At 42.3% G+C, this 22,262-nt stretch overlaps 1 protein-coding gene across 1 annotated transcript in view; it reads right to left on the bottom strand.

Annotated features, from left to right (window-relative positions):
* The window catches only part of LOC108796752 (rho GTPase-activating protein 23-like), a 257,499-nt gene that overhangs the window by 35,011 nt on the left and 200,226 nt on the right, over nt 1-22,262 (bottom strand). Inside the window, exon 15 of the mRNA XM_018568267.1 lies at nt 9,977-10,008. Coding sequence (XP_018423769.1) covers nt 9,977-10,008 — 32 coding nt within the window. The remainder of the gene's footprint in view (nt 1-9,976; nt 10,009-22,262) is intronic.

The following is a 22,262-nucleotide window of genomic DNA, read 5'->3' as shown; positions in this document are numbered from 1 at the left end:
TTTTTTTTTTTCGGGGGGGGGGGGGACTTCAATGTACCATTGAACCTGCTCCTGGATTCATCTACTGGCAAATCCTCGGTCCCGCTCCGGAGCTTGCGCGCGATTAAGAAACTCTTGACATCCCTCACCCTACATGATGCGTGGAGGTTTATCCATACCACGGTAAAGGACTATACCTTTTTCTCTCATCCACATTCAAGGTATTCCAGAATAGACTTTCTCTTTCTCTCACAAATTGACTTACCTACCTTGAAAGGGGCCTCGATAGAACCAATGCTTCTCTCGGATCATGCTCCAATTTCCATGACCATCGCCTTCTCTGAGCGACCAACGGGAATTTATACACATCCAAGCTCTCACCAACAAACGCAATAAGGCCCACAGCGCCTCGCTGCTAGCCCGCATTAACGCCCTAGAGGCGCTCCATAAGCGATCACTAGCCGAATCTCACCTGTCGGAATTGACCCGGGCTCGTAATGAACTCCTTCAGATAATCCAGGAAATTACTAAAAAAACATTCATCTCCCGTAGCAAAATATATTATGAGCATGGCAATAAAGCGGGTAAATACTCAGCGAGGGCCTTGAAACACCAACAAGCTTCTAGGACCATCTCCCAGATTATAGACTCAAGGGGCAATAAGCATATAGATACGCCCAATATACGCCCATCCTCCAGGATGGCACATCAACACGAGCCATTGCTCACAATTTAGGTCCTTCTATAAACAACTCTACAACATTGCCCCTCCACACGTATCACCTTCCGGCAGTGAGGCCAGAAAACAGACTCTTTCCTGTCGACGCATAGTCCTCCGTCCATAAGTGAAGAGCTCAAAAAAGAGCTAGACACTCCTTTCACCTCTCAAGAAGTAGCAAAAGCAATATCGCAACTAAAATCTGGGAAAAGTCCCGGACCAGACGGGTTCACGTCACACTACTACAAAACATTCTCGGAACACCTTATCCCCCACTTTCTTACAGCCTTTGACCTTTCCCCTAGACAGCCCCACAAATCCACTCATCTACTGGAAGCTCACAATGTGGTGTTACCGAAACCCGGAAAAGATGAAAACTTATGTGCAAATTACCGCCCCATATCCCTTCTCAACATCGATGTTCAGCTGCACGCAAAAATAATAAACCGTCTGGCCGACCTTCTCCCTGACATCATTGACGGTGATCAGACAGGCTTTATCCCCGGAAGGGAGGCGCGGGATAACACCACTAAAGCGATAGGCCTTCAACATTGGATCAAGAGTAGTGGCCGGGCGGGTTTTCTCTTATCCACTGATGCGGAGAAGGCCTTCGACAGGGTGGCATGGGACTATCTCTTCGCGGCCCTGAGCCACATTGGAATGGGGTTGCGAATGATGGATCGCATAGCCTTGCTGTACCACAATCCGATTGCAAGGATTCGCGTAAATGGATCACTGTCGGAGGCCCTCCCCATATACAATGGAACGAGACAGGGATGTCCATTATCACCACTCCTTTTTGTCCTGGCCCTGGAGCCCTTTCTCCGGATAATTCGTTCAGACTCCAGCATACATGGGTTCCCTACAGCATGCAAGGAATTCAAAGTAGCCGCTTTCGCGGACGACTTGTTATTTTTTCTGACACAACCGAGAATTTCGCTTCCTAACTGGTTGAGAGCCTTCCAAGACTTTGCGGAAATTTCATTCTTCAAAATTAATCTATCCAAGTCTGCCGCTTTAAACGTTTCCCTTCCAGATGACCTGGTTAACTTTTGCAAATCCCAATTTCCATTTAGTTGGGCTGACTTATCCATTACATATTTGAGGATTGAGCTCCCTAATGACCTGCAACTGCTTTACTCCTTCAATTTCACCACCCAGCTATCTAAACTTAGAACAGACATGAAAGAATGGAACAAAATATTATATTCCTGGTTTGGACGTGCAGCCATTCTTAAAATGACTGCCATGCCTAGACTCCTATACCTGTTACAAACTATACCCATTTCCATTCCCAAAGCCTTCTTCTCCTCGGTGAACGCGCTGTTTCGCAACTTTCTGTGGAATGATAGATCGCCAAGAATCGGGTTCCAGACCTTGACCCGCCCAAAACTCTCAGGCTTATAGGACTTCCCCATGTACTAAACTATTATCGATCATGTCACCTAGCCCGCGTCCTAGACTGGGTTCGCCACGGGCCTTACAAGGACTGGGTCCAAATTGAACAGCTTCAAGCAGTTTTTCCAATTGGCTCTTGGCCTTGGATACAACGCTCGCTATTTTCTTCCCAGGTGCTCTCACACCCGACGGTGGGGGCATCTTTGCGCCTCTTTGACACAGTGTGCAGGAACACGGGACTCTCGTCCACACCCGGCCCCCTCACCCCGGTTACCATGAACCCGGCTTTTACTCCAGGCCTCCATTCTGCTTTTCTAAAATGCTGGTCCCCCACGGAGTCCCCGACAGTGAACAAATTCTTCGACAGCCAAGGGCAATTTAGGTATCTGGCAGCGTGAAACTCAGAGGCCCAAGATGGACCGCTGCCATTGTGGAAATATATGCAGATAAGACATTTCCTTAATGCACAACAAACTAGACATCACTTTACACGCCCTCTAACTCCATTCGAAAGACTTTGCGAGACATCAGGACGGATCTCGCACACAGTATCTGAAGCTTACTCCCTTATTTCAGAGGCCTCCTCACCCCCGCAAACTCCCTCTGCACAGGCTTGGGAATGGGAACTGTCCATCAGCCTCACCCCTGAAGACTAGGAAAGAATGGACGAACTGCTAATGAAGAGCTCATTGAATGTCCAAATTCAGGAAACCAACTACAAAATACGATCCAGGTGGTATAAAACCCCTGAGATTCTTCACCGCATCTTTCCCAATACGCCCAACACCTGTTGGAGATGTGCTCGTGACGTGGGTACACTACTTCACATATGGTGGTCCTGCCCACGCATAACCAAGTTTTGGACCGAAGTCCACTCACTCATTAGAGATATAACAGGAGATTCCTTGAAATTCTCAGCAGTTTCCCTCTTGCTATATCACTTTGATGAATCACTCCACATCTCCAAAAAATCTCTGACACTTCTCCTGCTGAACGCGGCTAAAACAGTGATTCCTAGACACTGGAACAAACCTGAATCACCGACAATTAAAGAATGGTTGTCGCGAGTGGACATGGTGGCTCACATGGAGGAATTAATATCCAGTGATAGAGACACCATGCCCCACTTTGTGAAAACGTGGGCGGCCTGGCACATGTTCAAAGCGACTGACAGATACGCAGCCCTAACATAGTATCACTTGATCCCCTCCTTTGCTGTGGAATTTCACATGCTCACTTCCCCCCTTAATCCAGCCAATATTTAGTGGTGTCGCTTAGCCCCGCCTACAAAAGGTAAAAAAGACCCTGAGGCTCTTCTTGGGACGCTTGGAGGCAGGTGAGGGTGAGAGAAAGGGAGACGCCCTCTTTTCTCCTCCTCTAATCTTCCCCTCATCCTTCTTTTTCTTTCCCCAGCCTTCCTTCCCCCTCTCCATAACCTACTTTTCATTCTACCCCCCTCTCTCAAGTCTCCTCTATCGTCTACGATACACTAAGGAACCTTTGCACCCTCCTCTTCCTTTTTCCTTCTTCCAAACCCTACCTCACCCCAGGTGGTGTTAAATCCCCAGGACGAACCGAGTCATTACTCTACAGCATTGAACGACCTCTCAAGCAAACACAGTAATGACAGACTGATCTTCCTCTAGGCCCCAAGCAAAGTCACAATACAAGAAACGAATGCAACTTTTTAGCAACGCTTGGGATCCTACAATGTGCGGACCCTATTTCTGCCTCTTTAGGCTAAAATAAATACACGAGTTAATACCGTAACTGGAATGTCATTGCTGTGCACATAATCACCTCTTATATTGTATGCTGAGGCATGTTCTCCTGGATTCCCCCCCCCCTTTTTTTTTGTTTTCCCTCATGTATTAAAAAAAAAAAAAAAATGTTTGTGAGCTCAGGGATTAAAATAGAATCATATGTTTTGTAAATTTCAAATGGCAATCCATCGACCTCTGGTGCTTTATTATTAGGGGCTGCCCTGAAAACAGCTCTGAATTCATCCTCATCCTTAATGGAGCTGTCAAGAATATATTGTTGCTTCAGTCAGCTTTGGAAGATACACAGAATCTAAAAATTGTGTCAGGTCGTCTGAAACATAAGAGACTTTACTACTATCCAGATCATGATAAAAGCTGAAAAAATATTAAAGATTTCAGACAAATCTGTCACAAAATGATTTTGATCATTATAAATACCATTAACATATGAAGATACTTTCCGTGACCGAGCAATAGTAGCCAAAAATGTCCAACCTTCTCCTCTTCTCTAAAATTAGGCTGCGGGGAGAAAAGCCTTTTCCTTTCAGGTTTCAATAACAATAACCACTTATAGGACTCCTGTGGTTCCACCTAAATCTTCTGACTCGATATCATGGGACAGGCTAGATATAGCTTCTGATTGTTGAACTGCTTCAGTAATATTGATTGCTCGGGCCCTAGGCTCCTTTTTTTATCCCAACCATCTCTTTCTTAAGTAGACCCCGGAGAAAGGCTTTAAGTGTGTCCCAAACTATAGGGAAAGGACAAGTGGATCTACGGTATTAATAAATCAAATATTCCTGTAATGGTAAAATATTATGATTTGAAATTATCTGGAGCCAATAAGAAATAACTTTCCTAAACACTGTTCTGCGTCTAGACTGGAATTGGAGATATATCACCAAAGGAGAGTGATCAGAAAGGCCACATGCTATATATTGAGACTCTTTAACATATGATAACATATTTTCCATAGCCAAAGCCAAGTATATGAGAAAAGTCTATATGGGATTGTGAAAAACAAAAAATTGTCTAATCATAGGGTGCCTCAGCCTTCAAACGTCATACAAGCCAATATCTCCAATAAATCTAGCAAATGGAGTTATATCTGAATTTATTACAGCGGCTTGGGATCCATATTTATTCAATGACAAGCTAAGATAGGTATTAAAATCCCCTATTACCGGGACAGGTATTTCCAGCTTATCCACTAAGAAATCATGCAAATCCTTTAACACCCTAGGTGAGTATGGAGGAGGCACATATACACTAGCTATAATACATGCAAACATATCTATAATACAATATAGATACACATAGCGACCCAGTGGATCCAACTTCACCTGTCTGCAGGTAAACTCTAACATGTTAGAAATAAAGACAGTAACAGCCCTTAAATAAGAGGGGTATTGTACATTATATTGACGGTGTCTTAAATAATGTCTGGTAGCTTTTTCAAAATGTGTTTCCTGCAGACAGATAATTGCTGGAGAATATGTCTTAATTGTTGTAAATATTGCCTGTTGTTTTAATGGATCTCCCAATCCTATCACAATCCTTGAGAAAACAGCTTTCTTAGAACCCATAACATATAATTACCCTGTGATAAGTTTAAAAACTCTGTGACAGATCTTAATAACATAGTGTACAAATATATAAATAATCTCTAAAAAAATATTTTAGAAAAAAAAAGACCCTAAACAAACAAACAACCCCTCTACCCCCACAGGGGCAAAACAAGTGGGGAAATCCTATGGCTGAACAAAGATACATAATAACCCCACCTAATACCTTGGTAATTTCTACAAGCAACTAAGTGAGTTCAATTCTAAACACAGAGTTCCGCCTTAACAATAGTCCTGTGCCCAATGCTATCCATAATGCACTGCTATGTTATAAGCATGTTTCCGCTGAACTTCTGCTAAATGGTATTTGACATTATATTGACGGTGTCTTAAATAATGTCTGGTAGCTTTTTCAAAATGTGTTTCCTGCAGACAGATAATTGCTGGAGAATATGTCTTAATTGTTATAAACATTGCCTGTCATTTTAATGGATCTCCCAATCCATTCCATGAGGAAAAACACTTCTTCTGCTGAGAAGTCTGGAAAGAAAAAAAAGCTTTGATCTATTCATTATGAGATTGTCTTGTTCTCAGGCTTTTCGCAGTATAAAATCATGATCTCTTATAATTTAGCAGCTGAAGCAGAAATGGTCTCGGTGGTGCTCCAGGTGGGATGCAGGGGATTCTTAAGGGGATGCAGGGGATTCTATGGGCTCACTCCACAGAGAAATGAGGGGTAAGATGTTCCACCCCAAGTATATCCCGCAAACAGGTTTCAATAAAAAAGCTTTAGGAATCCTCCCCTCAGCTCCCTCTGGGTGGCCTACAATTCTCACATTATTGTGGCATAATCCATTTTCCATGTCCTCTAAGCGGAACGCATGTTGATTAATGAGCTGGGTATTAAACTGCACTTCATTCTGCATAGGGGTCAAAACATCTGCCATATTATTCACCCTATCTTCTAAAGCTGTAGTACGCTCCCGGATCTTCAACCCTTGCATTGTGTTCATTACATCAGCAAGTGAAATGTTACACTTTTTTACTGCTGCATGTATATCTCTCAATGTAGGCTCTAAGTTGGCTGTTAACACAGCTATCACTGAATTATCCATTGTAGTAGCAGTTAGATTACTCACAGTTTGTGCTGATTCACTAGTACTGGGGTTATTGACCACCACCACCACCTTGCGTATTTCAGCCCATCGCCACTGACTCTTCTTTACTTTTTTTTAGGGATGTCTAAATCTAAAAAAAGTCTAAAAAATGAATACTAAAGGCTGATACTGGCCCTTTACATTTTTTAACAAGTTCGGCTGCCAGTGCCTGTCCTGTCAGGCCCCAATCTTTTCCTCCTCCCCAGCGCTGGCATAGCTTAGGACAGCCCCACACAGAGTACAGCCCCGAAGCCGACACAAGCCCGGAACCGGCCCGTTCAGCCCAGCACCCACCCGTTCAGCCCAACACCCACCCATTCAGCCAGTTCAGCCCGCCACATGTCCGCTGAACGTGCAGCCCTGGTGAGATTTGTACGCAGCTCTGGTAAAATCTGTACACAGCCCTGGTGAGACCTGTTGTTGTGACTCCAGACAGATGCCTCAGAGGTTGGTTTGGGTGCAGTTTTGTCACAATACGTGGGTGGTACAGGACACCCTATTCTTTATTTGAGTCGGAAGTTGTTGCCTCAAAAACAGCTTTATGTCACAGTGAAAAAAGAGAGTTTGGCGATTAAGTGGGCATTGGAAAAACTCCATTACTATTGAGGGAAAGAGACTTTTATGTTTGCTCTCAATAAAGCTGCATATATTTCCATTTCCTGACTGCACACAAGTGGCTTTCCTACAATCTATCTATCTATGGATGAATACAACTGTAACCCCTTCCTGACTGAGCTTTTTTCCAGTTTCTGTTCGTTATTGACTGATGCACTTTTTACATTTTTGCTGTGTGATTCTTCCATGGCAGTAATATACTTTCTTACCAAGTGCACCCACACATATTATGTACGTACATACATACTTTGAACAACGCCGTCATGAGGGGGTTAAGTAAAAAATTGATAATTTAATTATTTATTTTATTATTATTATTTGGTTATTATTAGGCTGCTCCAAACTTAGAAACAGCCAATAACAACCTTAATGACTGTACCTGAAGTTCTGATTCTGAAGCATGTCAGAGTCAGATCTCACTAACGGTTTCTGATCTTTCCCAGAACAATCAGAAGTCTGATACACTGTTTCAGCATAGAAATATATTGTTACAGATTACTGTGCTGAAGAATGTAACAGCCTGCCCATGGGCAAGTCCCAATCTCTACAGAGCTGTTAAAACTGAAATAGAGCGGTGTGCACTAGTAATGAGCCGAACACCCCTTGTTCGGTTCGAATTCGAACTTTCGCGCATGGAAAAAGTTTGAATTCGAACTCAATGCAAGTCTATGGGGGTAGAACTTTAAAAATCAATTGACCCCATTTTGAAGGCTTATTGGCAAGTTAATGGCCATAAAAAGGGTACAGGGATTTGGGTACTGCCCTGGGGAACATGCATCAATGAAAAAATCACTTTTAAAAAATACAATTTTTAAAGGAGCAGTGATTTTAACATCAATTAATGTAAAACAATAAAAATTAAAAATTCCTTTAAATATTGTGCCTGCGGGGTCCCCTTAAACTGCCTGTACGGTGGTACATTTGTACAAGGTACAGAACCTGCTGCAGCAAAAATGACATTTGTAAAGAAAAATGTTAGGGGGGACCACATTTAAAAAAAAAAAAAAGAAAAAGTGTGGGGTTCCCCCCAAAAGTTATCCCCACCCTTAAGGTCTGGTAGGAATTTTAGGAGGGACCCCATGTAAACCCCCCCCACCCCCCCAAAAAAAGTGTGTGGGGTTCCCCCTTAAAGTCCCTACCAGGCCCTTAAGGTCTGGTAGGAATTTTAAGGAGGAACCCCATCCCCCAAAATGCTGGGGAAACATGGGGTCCCCCCTAAAATTCCATACCAGATCCTTGATCCGAGCACAGGCCTAGCAGGGCAGGAAAGGGGGGCGAGAGCGAGTGCCCCCCTCCCTGCGATACCAGGCCACATGCCCTCAGCACTGGGAGGGTGTTTTTCCAGGGTCGCCCCTGGAAAAGCACATTGTCCCCGTGCCGATGGGGACAAGGGACTCTTCCCCACAAGCCCTGGGGCGTTGGTTGTGGGGGTGCGGGCAGGGGCTTTTTCACATCAGGGTACGCCTTTAATAAAAGGGCACCCAGATGTGCCCCCCCATTGTGAATGAGTAAGGGGTACTTGAACCTCTACCCATTCACTAAAGGGTTAAATCAAATTTTAAAAAAGGTCAGACTTTTGAAAAAATCCTTTATTTGTTATATAAAGTTTTTGACAAGACTTTTATTTAGAAAAAAAAACCCAAAAATGGATCCACCGACGTAATCCAGCTTCAATCACGACGTACAGCGTCGTCCACAACGATGATTCAACAAAATAAAAAATACAACAATAAAAAAATGAATAGAAATCATTTTTTTAATGGGGCAATTCGCAGTCCCGCCCACTCGTGACGAACACCCACCGCAGAATGGCATTCCGACAGATGTCGGCAACATATAAACAATTGGGTGGAGCTAACAGTGACAGCTAGCTCCACCCAACTGTTTACAGTTGTAACAGGTGAGCCATGTTTGGGCAAAGTCATCATGGCTATTTCAGCTGTCAAATACTGGATCGCTGTTAGCAATCTGGTAATTGTAACAGCTTAATTCTTTCATTAATAGTTAAGCTTTTACAAAAGCTTAATTCTTTCATTAATGGATGCCTCATTACCGAGGCATCATTTAATGAACGGTAACCGCTTATTCTCAGCAGTTACCGGTGTCCCAAAATAGCTTCTCATGTACAGGGTACGTGAGCAGTCATTTCGGCACTTCACGATGGAGACATACAGTGTACGTCTCCAGTCGTGAAGAGGCTAATTCTATCTCAGCATGTATTAATTTTTGTTATTTCAAATTAGTTAAGTTATTTCAAGTTATTATGTAATTTGTTCCACTTATAATCTTGCTGCACAATATCAGGTGAAGTAGCCTGACCAGCTACAAAACACACTGAAGATGTTTATTGCTTAGCATAAAAAAAGTTGTTTTTGATGTGAAAGACATTGGGGGGAATTTATAAAAACTGGAGCAGACAAAATGTGGAGCACATTTTCACTGCGGCCAATCAGCTTCTCTCTCTCATTTGAAAATCTTACCTGAGCAAACTGAAGAGAGATGCTGATTGGTTGCTATGGGCAACTGCAACAGATTCTGTTTGCTCCAGTTTTGATAAATTCCCCCATTAAGTCATCCAGAATTGCCTACTTCACACAAAACACACTAATAAGAAAACATCAGAAAGGTTTTTTTTTCTGAAAAAAAACAAATACATAGAACATGTTCATCATGAGAAACCCAAGGAGCAGATTTCATATCACTTTTCAGTTCTGTATTCTCTTGTAACAGCTCTAAGCCCATGTTAAGTATACATGCAACATATATTCTCGATATACTTACCTTTGCTTTGGCAGAATCACTGTTGGTTGAGTCTAAAACGAGATTGGAAAAGACAGTGAGATGGTATCCAGGTCATAGGTAACAATAAGCATTAGATTAGAGTTTACTGTGGCATATCCATGCTACATCTTCCAATATCACCCTCAAATTATCCACAGTACAAATGAGAAACCTATATGTAATACAGATGTTCAACACACCATATACACATTCAATTATTTCAAACAAATTAGTTTGCGCTGGGAGTCAATATTAGGCACCAGCTGCAACAATGTATGTTAAACGCTGAAAAGAAGGGCTAATATGTTGCGCTTGGTTTAATTATTCTATTTGGTTTTTACATACCCTCATATGTGTCATAAACTATAAGTTACTATGTTGATCCAAGTGTAGCATCCGTGGTGGTTATGTTGTAAATAATAAAATAGTTAAAAAAAATATAGTAAAACATATTTTAAATGATGGGTGATATAAGTGTGATGATTGTAATCTTCAGTGCCACTGAACTCTGTGAATAATAAACTTAAATCTTTGTGAATAATTGATTCTTTGTGTGTGTCTCTTTTCAGTGTTGTAATAGGTTCTACCCAAATGAAATACGTTTAACACTATATGTGTTTAAAACATTAGGGGGTGTGAACTTATGAATAAAAGTGTGCAAAAAAGGTATAAACTCCAAAAATAAAAATGTGATATCCTTAGCTTACTAAGATATGAATTGATTATACTGTTGTAGTTATTCTAATTCCTTTCCCGTGGGTAAACCACAACATATATTCAGTGCAACGTGTATTCAATGTGACAAACAATATGGCAATTAAATCATTAACTGTAACGAAAATGCAACATGCCCAACAGGTTAAACTGGTATAGTCACATACACGAGATCAGAGTGGGACGGAGCCAATAAAACCGCCGCTGTTATTTCTTCCTTAAGCACTTAAGATATCCCAAACAGTTCAAATCCAATTTTTTAACGCCACTTAGCTTCCAGGCACTTTGTTCTCCAAGCCCTGTTGTGAGCAACCAAGCCCTGTTGTGAGCAATTATAATATAATTTTATGTAGATATCCACATTTATTTAATATTTTCCTCCTGCGGGGAGTGATCTAGCAATGGCTACAACATCCGAAAGAAGGAAATGCAGTAATGACCCAGATATCTTCTTCTACATCTGTGGCAGCTTCACTTTGCAGGATCAAAGGCACAACATCAATACCTTTGTCAAGAAGGTTTATCTTGCCTACTTTAAAGTACGACTTGGAGACCAAGACAAAAATTGGGCTACTCACAAAGTGTGTAAAACCTGCGTTGAAACTTTGCGATCATGGTCTAAAGGAAAGAATGCTAAGCTGAAGTTTGGTGTGCCAATGGTTTGGAGAGAACCTAAAAAACATTTGGATAACTGCTACTTCTGCCTTGTCAATGTAAAAGGTTTCAATAAGAAAAACAAACAACACTTACAATGCCCAGATATCCCATCTGCCAGACGACCAGTTGAGCATTGTGAGGAAATACCTGGGCCTGTATTTACTGAGCTACCAGAGATTGATGTTGAATCCCTCAGTTTACCTGCTTCTACAGATGATGATGCTCAGATCGAATATACACCATCTGATGCAGATTGTGATAAAATGTCTCTGTTTAGTCAGCCTGAATTGAATGATCTTGTAAGAGATTTGTATTTGCCAAATCAGTCTGCTGAATTGTTGGCTTCCAGGCTGCAAGAGAAAGGACTACTCAGACCTGGCACTAGTGTCTCCTTTTATCGTAACAGAGAAGCAGCACTGCGAAAGTACTTCCATTCAGATGATCAACTTGTTTATTGTAATGATGTTGAAGGGCTTCATCTCAATATGGGACTGCCCACATATGATTCAAGTTAATGGAGACTTTTTATTGACAGTAGTAAAAGGAGTTTGAAATGTGTGTTACTTCACAACAGAAATAGTGGCATTTAATGCTTTGTTGTTGACTAAGAAACGGTTTATTCTTGTGTGGGTTCCATGTGCATTGGAGTAGAAGGTAAATTGCCTGTCTGTTGGGTTCTGAGTTCTCCATACATCGAACAGGGCATATCGTTTAAGCAGTAATTGAAATTGGTGTGCGAGTCTCTTTGTGCCCTCCGGTGTGGGGTTCCCAGTGATCCCTAGTCTGTCGAGGGTTGGAGATAGGAGGGCACTCTTCTTTCATTTTACAGAGTGCCCTATTGGGATTGAACCATATATATATCCACAGAAATTACTTCCATTACCTGGTCAGACCACGCCCCCATAGTCTTATCGATGCGTTTGTTCCCTCCCCCGGTAAAATTTTACAATTGGCGCATAAACGAATGGCTTCTTAAAAATGAAATAACTAAATCCCAACTAGAGAGCTCCCTACTAGAATATTTTTGTCTAAATAAAGGAACCGTAGATCTCTCTAGTACTCTATGGGAGACACATAAAGCAGTAATGCGAGGGCACTGTATTGCGCTTTGCAGTAAGCTTAAACGGGACACACAGCTTCAACAGTTGAGAACCACTGATCTAAATCACAGGGCGGACTGGCTTTTCCAGATGTATTAAAATACTACACAGCAGCCCATCTGCGCCACATAGCATCCTGGTCCTTCTTACACCCTCCTAATAGATGGGCAGAAATAGAAAATCTCTGGATTACACCACTACATCTAAACGGTCTCCTATGACCTAATCTACAGACTACACATGTGCCCTCGCTCTTATCCACAATGCAACACACTAAAGACATATGGCACTCTGCAGGGATTAAATTTAAACTTACCTCGACAACTACTTCAATTAGATAATTTTTATACACTCCCTTCCTTCCTGCCACATTAAACCGATATACAGCCCGTCCATGGTCAGATCAATCCACAAAATAGATAGGACCCTATTGCCCTTCTTGAACTTACATATTGACTTCAATCTACCAACTAGATCTCTCTTTACATATCTCCATTATGCATACACAATCTCCCTGTCACTTATTTTCTCACCTTTAACACCATTCGAAAGAATGTGTCTAGAAGGACCTACTCGCAAACACCTGATAGCTGACATTTATAAATTACTTAATTGGATTTGTAATGCACCTTTTCCGAAACACAACTTTATGTGTAGATGGGAGAGAGCTCTAGGCCGAACACTAGACAAAGAGGAATGGGAGAAAATATGGCTTAACGCTAGTAAGACCTCTATCAGTACTTTATACCAGGAAAATCAGTACAAAATTATCTACCATTGGTATCGTACCCCAGAGGTGTTAAACCACATGAATCCTTCGCAACCATCAATATGTTGGAGATGCTTGACCTTAAAGGGCAGTATACTCCACATATTTTGGGATTGTTCAAAAATAAAGCCTTTCTGGAATTATACAATGATGCTACTCCAAAAAATAACGGACCAGACTATACCAGAAGACCCTGTATACTTGCTTTTAGGCCTTCCCATACCACACTACTCGAAATATATTACTAAACTTGTTAACCATGTTCTCACGGCAGCAAGATGCCTTATAGCTTTAAAATGGCGACAAAAAATACCCCCGTCCCATGTAGAATTGGTGCAAAGGATCCATGAAATCCACAACATGGAATACTTAACGGCTCGATTGCACAACAATATCCATGAATTTAACCAGGTGTGGTACCCTTGGCAAACACTTGAAAATTCTAATGACAATATCTTGCTCCTAGATGATATATCATCTTCCGTGAATTAGAGATAAGAAGTGTTTTTGTTTTTTTTTCCTTTCTTATAATTATAATTATTTTATTGTCAAACTATTGCATCAACTAGATTGGTATATTCTTCTTGATGAGTCAATTGCTTTTTAACTAATGTTAATGTTATTGCTGACTTAGATTTTTGTATACATACTAAAACTTGAATAAAAACTTAAATATAAAAAAATTGAATGATGTCAAATTATATTTATGGGGTAATAAAACATTAAAAAAATAAAAATATAAAATAAAATGAAAGAAGAGTATCTTATCTCATCTTATTATTGTATGTATGCCTGTATAGCTATTCGTATATGAGCATACATTTGCTGTTTTTCTTGAAAATGCAGTATTTGATATCTCAAAAACCTGATGTGATAGACAAAAACCGACGCCAGATTTGGAATCAGCACCCCTACATTACCTTAAAACTGTTGGAATACCTTATGCCAGAAAAAATGTGTTGACCAGTGTTCCAGTGTTATAACAATTTGCATATGACATTCTTCAATCTATATATCTATATACACACAAATGTAAAATGCATATATATATATATATATATATATATGTTACATTTGTGTGTATATAGATATATGTATATATATATCTGAGAATGCTAATGGATATTTCGGACACGCACAGGACTTGCAAATTAGACGTAGTGTCTCCTTGGCTTGACAGAAAGCTGGTTTCTCACAATGGAAGGTGCCTTCTAAATAGACCGAACTGTTTCTGTTTCTCTTCTTTAATTGTTTCCCCATTATTCGTATCACAATGGGATGCTGTTATGGAGAAACCTTGTGTAAACAATCACGCCTCAGACATGTTCTAGTGGACAAATTCACACTACAACATGTCTCCAGGGCGGAAATTGGGTTAATAACATAGTCAGATCATGCTCCTACCTCGCTTACTCTCTTCCCAACTGCATCTCCTCGTATCACTCCTACATGGAGATTCAACCCGAGTTTACTCTCTAACCCCAATCATAGGGAATTAGTTCAATCTGAATTGAAAGCCTTTTTCGACATCAATTCCTCTACTGCTAGTAATCATACCGTGGTCTGGAATGCACATAAAGCCTTCCTTAGAGGCCTGCTTACCAAATTGGGAGCGCAGGAGAAACGAAGGTGCGGTAGTGCTATGACAGCTCTCCTAGATAAAATACGCAATTTAGAAGTTGTCAATAAATCAGCCCCTGACCATGCCAACTCTGTCGCCTTAACTTCATTTAGACATGAACTAAGCCTTCTTCTAACGTCCCAATACGACTTCATGATTAAACGTCTGAATCTGAAGTACTATGCTCAAGGTAATAAACCCGGAGCATTTATAGCCAGACAATTTAATAATTGCAAAGCAAATATAAAAATTCCCTACATCCTAGATGAAACTGGGAACAGACTTTACAATCCCCTTGACATAGCCAACCGATTCGGTGCATATTATTTTTCGCTGTACAATCTGAAGGAGTCTCTTTGGTGGGCTCCTTGACACATATATGGTAGTCATGCACTTCCCTTAAATCTTTTTGGTCTGATATTTCCACCCTCATATCCGTTCTTACTAGGATCTCTTTCAATATATCCCCACTATTCGCTTTATTAGGAATAGGTCTGGAAGAATGGCCGAAAACATCCGTACAGTGATATCTCATGTCCTCATTGCTGCTCGTCTTGCTATCGCAAGAGCCTGGAAGTAGCCTGAACCCCCTCCGTTGTGTAATGTCATTCAAATCCTTAATAACCATGCACTTTGAATTTCTTTTTACCAAAGTCAACCTTAACAACCATCTTTTTACCTACCAATGGTCGTGCTGGCTAGCAGACCCTAGATCAGCGGTTCTCAACCTGTGGGTCTGGACCCCTTCGGGGGTCGAATGACGATTTGCCAGGGGTAGCCCGGGAGTCTCCTGCTATTAGATAGCGGCTCCCGGCCGCCTGGGAGAGAAACACTTTCTCCCGAGCAGAGTAAACATTTTTGTCTGACATTGGGGGACATAGGTCGCCGTAAGTCAGGAAAAAAAAACCCACCATAGGAATGCATAGCTAGATTCCTATTGGCTATTTCACTTTGCAATAGCCAATAGCAAACTAGCTATTGCACCCGCCCTCTGCTGCTGCCAATCAGCAGAGGGGGACCTGCAGTTCTCCATCAGGTCCCCACTACTGATTGACATCAGCAGAGGGCGGGTGCAATAGCTAGTTTGCTATTGCAAAGTGAAATAGCCAATAGGAATCTAGCTATGCATTCCTAGGGTGTTTTTTTTTATTATGACGGCGTACACCAGCGGTACTCAAGCTGCGGGGTCGCTGTGTGATTTCTGCTGTGCTAGGTGAGAGTTCTCCTCAGCCCTCTCCTAGCGCAGCAGCTGCGTCATCCCTCAATTTTACCGTTGGGGGGGTCACCACAACTTGGCAAATGTTACCAAGGGGTCCCGACCCTAGAAAGGTTGAGAACCACTGCCCTAGATGTTTGGTTAAAACTGATTGAATGTATTGCAATGGACTTTCTGGTAGAGGTATTGTAGATGTTTCTCAGACTGATATGATCTTGATATTTGATATGTGCTGTACTTGCAAGCTTTAACAATGTATACATTCTGCATTATTTTCTTAAGCTATTTTCTGTTTTGATTTTTGTTTCTTTTTGCTTGAATGTGTATGTTTTGTAGGTATTATACATGACAACTTAATAAACTTTAATGATAAAAAAAACAATCACGCCTCGACTGGTCAAGGCTTATTCCCCATTAACTACTGATGGCAAGTCATGATACAACGCTGCCACCTAGAGGTGGAAAAGTGAAATACATCATATTTTGCTCTCATACAAGTTTTGAGGGGCAACACCCACAAGTGGGATGCCATTTTCTCTGAATAAAAGCCAGCAGCCCAAAGGTGAGGGAGGACTTTAGAAGAGGCAAGAGAGGACATCACTCTGGCCAAGAGAGGACTCATCATGGAACTCTAAAACAAAGGACTTAGACACCAGAGACTGCAACAAGAAGCCATTTCCCTGCGAACATTTAATTGCCAAGAAGTCATGTTCTTTACGGAATATGCAGCCTCTAAGTAAGTACTATTTTAGTGTTTCCTCTCTAAGAAACCATTACATGTACTAGAAGGAAGTTGTAGAAGTTTTACGCTACATCCCAGTATGTCACCTTGATGTCTACTACTAGAGCAATTCAATTTGCTTCCCATAATGTCCAAAGTCTGAACTCTCCAGCAAAGAGGAAAATTGCATTCCAATACTACCACTCTCAGCGGGTGGGGATCCTTTTTTTTACAAGAAACCCTCTTTCCTCTTTCGTATCAACCTACGTTCCTAAATAAACATTACCCACAGTTTTATCAGGGCAAGACTAGAGGTGTAGCTATTTGCTTTGCTAAACATGCCTCTTTTCGCTCATTGTTGGAGATTAAAGACCCAGAGGGTCGCCATTTGCTTGTGAAGGGATACCTAGATAATAAATTAGTCACTCTGATTTCTTACTATGCACCAAACTCGGCTCAGATCCCCCATTTTACCTCCATGCAGGCCCGGGGCTACCGCAAGGCAGGTCAGGCGGCCGCCTGAGGGCACTGAAGGGGTGAGGGCGGAAAAATCCTAGCGGTCAGTGGCTGCCGCTGTGGTATAGGGCTCCGAGCTTCGACCACTGTGAGCTGGCCCCCGCCCCTAGGTTCGCTGCGTGCGACTGTGGAGCCAGTGTGGCTGTACCTGCTGTCTGACAGCAAATGTTTCCTCCGTGGACTCGGCAGGTGAGTTTGTTGTCTTTCTCCCCCTCCGTCTCCCGTTCTTGAGCTGCAGCATGTGCGTGTCTTTTTTTACTTATCTCCCCCGTTGTCTCCCGGTCCTGAGCGGCAGCATGTGTGTGTTTTTTTTTTTACTCTGTCTCCAGGTCCTGAGCTGCAGTGTATGTGTGTGTTTTTTTTAAAACTCTTTCTCCCCCTTTGTCTCCAGGTCCTGAGCTGTAGTGTATGCGGTTTTTTTTAACTCTTTCTCCCCACACTGGTCCCAAGTCCCAACAGTATTAGGCTGATCCGGAAACCACTGATTTCAAAAGTAAGATTTTGGTAGTTTATAATTTCGTTTCAGTGCTGAAACGCAATAAAAAATGTCCAAAACCGCGCTAATTAGCGCGGTTCCATTGAAAGCTGTACGTAAACCACACTAATCAGTATAATCGATGCCTAAGATACGTTGTTCTTCAGGTACATATTTCCTTAATTCGATCAAGACCACACTCCCGTGTCCCCGGAATCATTGAGAAAGTTTTTAGATAGTATACCTCTACCATCCCTATCTCCTGGCCATTAAATGATCATGGAGGAACCCATCACGGAGTTTGAAATCAAACAGGCGATTAAACAAGCAACGCTTTCGTCGGCCCTTGGTCCGGATGGACTGCCGGCCGATACTACAAGAAATTTTCGGAGGTTTTATTTCCTCATCTGGAGGCGTTCTTTAATGAGCTTTGGACGGGAGGCTCCTTAGACTCAGACCTTAATAGGGCCTTTCTCACGGTCATCCCGCATCCTTAAATCAATAATGACCTGAAATGCTTAACCAAAATTCTCGCTAATAGACTAAATGTTTTCTTACACTCCTATATCCATAAGGACCAGGTGAGCTTCATAGTGGGTAGTCAGGGCCCTGATCAGATTCGGAGTGCGATTGATATTGTGACTATACTACAATCGAGATGGGATAGTAACCCCTCCCAATCTGGGATGCTTATGTCTATTGACCTCCAGAAAGCTTTTGATTCGGTATCCTGGCACTGCCTTTTACCTCTGCTGGAAAGGTGATGTTTTGGCCCTTCTTTTCTGAGCGTGTTGCAGGTGCTCTACAACAATCCATCTGCCCAAATTAAGATGCAGGGATACCTCTCAGATCCCATTTCTATTTTTTAGTCAAGGATGTCCGCTTTCTTCACTACTTTTTGCTATTGCGATTGAACCCCCTGGCTATCGCTATACGTGAAAATGTGGATATTAAGGGGGTGTATTGTGGACCTCAGGAACATAAATTTGCCCTGTTTGTCAATTACTTGTTGTTATTTGTTACTTCTCCTTTGACCAGACTCCCTAATGTATTGAAATTATTGGATTATCTCTAGCTCTTAATGCGAGTCTCCCTCAGAAACTATGGGTCCAGACTGCCTGACCACTTTGATTTCACCTGGTCCACAGACGCCATACAATACTTGGGGATTAAGCTCACTGCTTCCTTCTTCCAATTGTATAAGTCATATTATACCCTTCTAGTTTGTCAACTTCTTGAGGACCTGTCTAGATGGAAGTCTTGTAATTTGTCTTGGCTCGGTCGTATACACGCAATACAAATGACTCTTCTCCCTAAAATTTTATACTACTTTAGGGCTTTACCCATTGCTATAAATAAACCTGACCTCTTGAAATTTCAATCTTCTGTGTTAAAATTTATCTGGGATGGCAAACGACATAGTCTCCCTAATGCAGCACTATATCGACCTAAAAGATTGGGTGGACTGGGCGTTCCTAACTTTCATCAATACTACAGAGCAGCACGGATTTCACAACTTTCCTCAGTAAATAATCTGGGTTACCTCCCTGACTGAATCTCCATGGAATCGCTCTCTGCCTCGGGCTTACCTATCGAGTTATTGAAGTGGCTGACCCCGAGACAGAGACCGGTCGTTCTGGCCCCAACTCTATCTCACTCTCTGGCCTTGTGGAACTCAGTTAAATGGAGTGGGGGTTTAGTCTCGTCCTATACCCCTCTGGCCTGGCGGTCGCCAACGATACCCTTTCAACAGGTTAAACTGAAAATGTTGTGGATAATGGTTCAAGAGAGGAAGCAAAGCATTCTCCTCGACACGTGCACAAAATTTGAATCAATATGGTCCCCATGGATGCTCTACACTGGAATATCTGCCGCTCTGTGAACTGTCTTTGTGTCATATGATGTAGTGTGGAGTTGGACTCTCCAGAGTAGTTTCCAGAGTAGTTTTCTTCTTATTTCTCTTCCTTTTTTTCTCTCAATGCAATCCTACTGCTATCATACTTTTTTTCTATCCCTCTTTTCCCCTGTCTTACACCACTTTCCCTCTCATCTAGTGTAGCCACACCTTCGAGCTTAAGGGCACGATATTGTGAAGGTTTTTGGATCTATGTTGTTTTTTTTGTTTTCTGATCACCTTCGGAATATCTTGAATTTGTTAAGTGTGGATAATTTCTGTATACATTGTGACTCTACCTCATTCTGATGTACAGTGTTCACCCCACGTTAGCCCTAACTCTTTTGTGTTTCATACATGTATGATAACAGTTACGGTGGCCAGTATAGTTCTGTGAGGATGCCAGGCACTGTGCTGGTTAAGTCCTCGATGATCATGTTTGTAATTATGACTCTTTTCTATTAAAACAATAAAATACGGGGGCGCATGCGTGGCGTGCTGGATGGCTGACGTGACCTAAGGCAGCTCCGTCACTCGCCGGCGTCTCGGGGGAAATACTGCACAGCCAAACGGACGGATCACCCGACCGAACATACCGACAGGTACCGCAGAGTCTCGGCCACATAACCATGTCCTCGAAAACCCCCAAAAAGAGACAGCAGAGTCACAACATCAAGACTGCCCTGACAGGCACCAAATACAAGATGGCGCCGACTCCCATACACATAAAAAAACGGGCCTCCTCCCCCCTCCTTCTACACTCAGAGGGAGACGACACAGGCAGCAGAGCCAGCTCCCCCTCCCCTACCAGAGAACAATCAGGCCACAGAGTGCTGCTGCAAAAGATCGATCGCATGCTGCAAAAGGCTCTACAAAGCACCTCCAGGCAAATAACGGACAAACTGACAAAGGAAATCCGGGAGCTGGGTCACAGAACCGCCGAACTGGAATCCAGGATGGATGAGGTCACCTTCTCTATGAGTGCCCATGACCGCGAGTTAGAAGCCATTAAAGATGACAACTTACAACTGTCATCTAAACTGGAAGATCTGGAGAACAGATCACGCCGCTCTAATCTGCGAATCCGAGGTATTCCTGAATCTGTGATTGACCTTCAAGCTTTCATTACAGCCCTATTCCAGGAGCTGACACCATCTATCCCACATGATAGACTGGAATTTCAAAGAATCCACCGCACTAAAGATGGTCCACCAAGGGACATCATCGTCAAGTTCCAGTATTACTGGAACTTTTAATTTATCCCCCCACATAAACAAGACATTTTACATAGGTTTTGGTGGCAAATATCGTTCATACAGTAAAATAAAAACATTACTTTCAAAGTATTTTATTTATTTTTTTAGTTTCAAAAGTTTTTTTTTTAATTTCCACATATAAAAGTTGAATTACAAGCAGTACGTACACTCAAACATAGAGTGTCCGCACGTAAGACTTTTACAAGCAGTGGTGTTTGCATATTCTCTCAAAGGGTGATAATGCCAAAAGGTTACCTTTCAGGGTTAGCTTCGGCGTATATAAAGCTTTTAATTTGCAGGTATCTAAAAATTTCTGAGGACGGGAGCTCATATTTAGTTTGGAGGTCTGGGAAAGGCAAAATCCTGGAGCAGGAGAAGCGGGTGATTCCCTTTTCTCTCCATTTGTGGAAGATGGCTGTAGAGTCATATGCTGGTGGGAAGGCTGGATGGTGAATGAAGGAGGACATGGGCAGATGTGGGGACAGAAAACCGCTGGAGTATTTAGAGTTGTCCCAAATGCGAAGGGAATAGCGGGTTATGTCGCTAGTGATGCCGGATCTGTCTTTAGATGTCATCCATAACAAATTATCTATGGTGCATGGATCACAGTCTAGAGCCTAAATCGACACCCAGAGTGGGGTTTCATCTGTGGCGTGATAATTAGCCACAGTTGCTAATTGGGCTGCAATATAATATTTCTGGAGATCTGGCACTCCCAGTCCACCCGTGCTTCTGGTCTGATACATCGTTTTTTGCAGGATTCTTGTTTTTTTGTTTGACCATATAAAGGCAGAAAGCCGCTTCTGGAAGGCCCTGAATTGATGGGAGGGTATTGGCGCCGGGAGGACCCGAAATGGGTACAACAGCTTAGGGAGCAGGGTCATTTTGACTGCCGCAATCCTACCTAGCCACGAGATGGGGTAGGTATGCCAGATCCTCAAAAGGTTTCTAAGTTTAGTTTAGAGTGGGGGGTAATTTGCCGAGTACAAGGACGAATAAGTGGAGGTTAACTGTATACCCAAATATTTCAGTGAGGATGGCTCCCATTTAAATGGGTATCCCGTTTTAAGCTGGTCAAGTAGGGGTGGGGGTAGTGTAATGTTTAGGGCTTTTGATTTCGCTGGGTTTAAGTGCAGGCCTGAAAGGTGACTAAACAGGTTCACCGTCTGTAGTAAATTGGGAAGGGACATGAGGGGGTTAGAGAGGAAAAGTAAGATGTTATTAGCAAACAAGCATAGTTTATGATGGTGTCCTGCTAGGGGGATACCTGTGATGTCTGGGTGTTCTCTAATCAGTTGTGCTAGAGCAGTGGTTCTCAACCTGTTTAACCTCGGAACCCACATTTGT

This window comes from Nanorana parkeri, unplaced genomic scaffold, assembly GCF_000935625.1.
Source record: "Nanorana parkeri isolate BGI_ZX_2015 unplaced genomic scaffold, ASM93562v1 scaffold1165, whole genome shotgun sequence".
NCBI classification, from domain to species: Eukaryota; Metazoa; Chordata; class Amphibia; order Anura; family Dicroglossidae; genus Nanorana; species Nanorana parkeri.
This window is presented reverse-complemented; position numbering and strand designations above follow the sequence as displayed.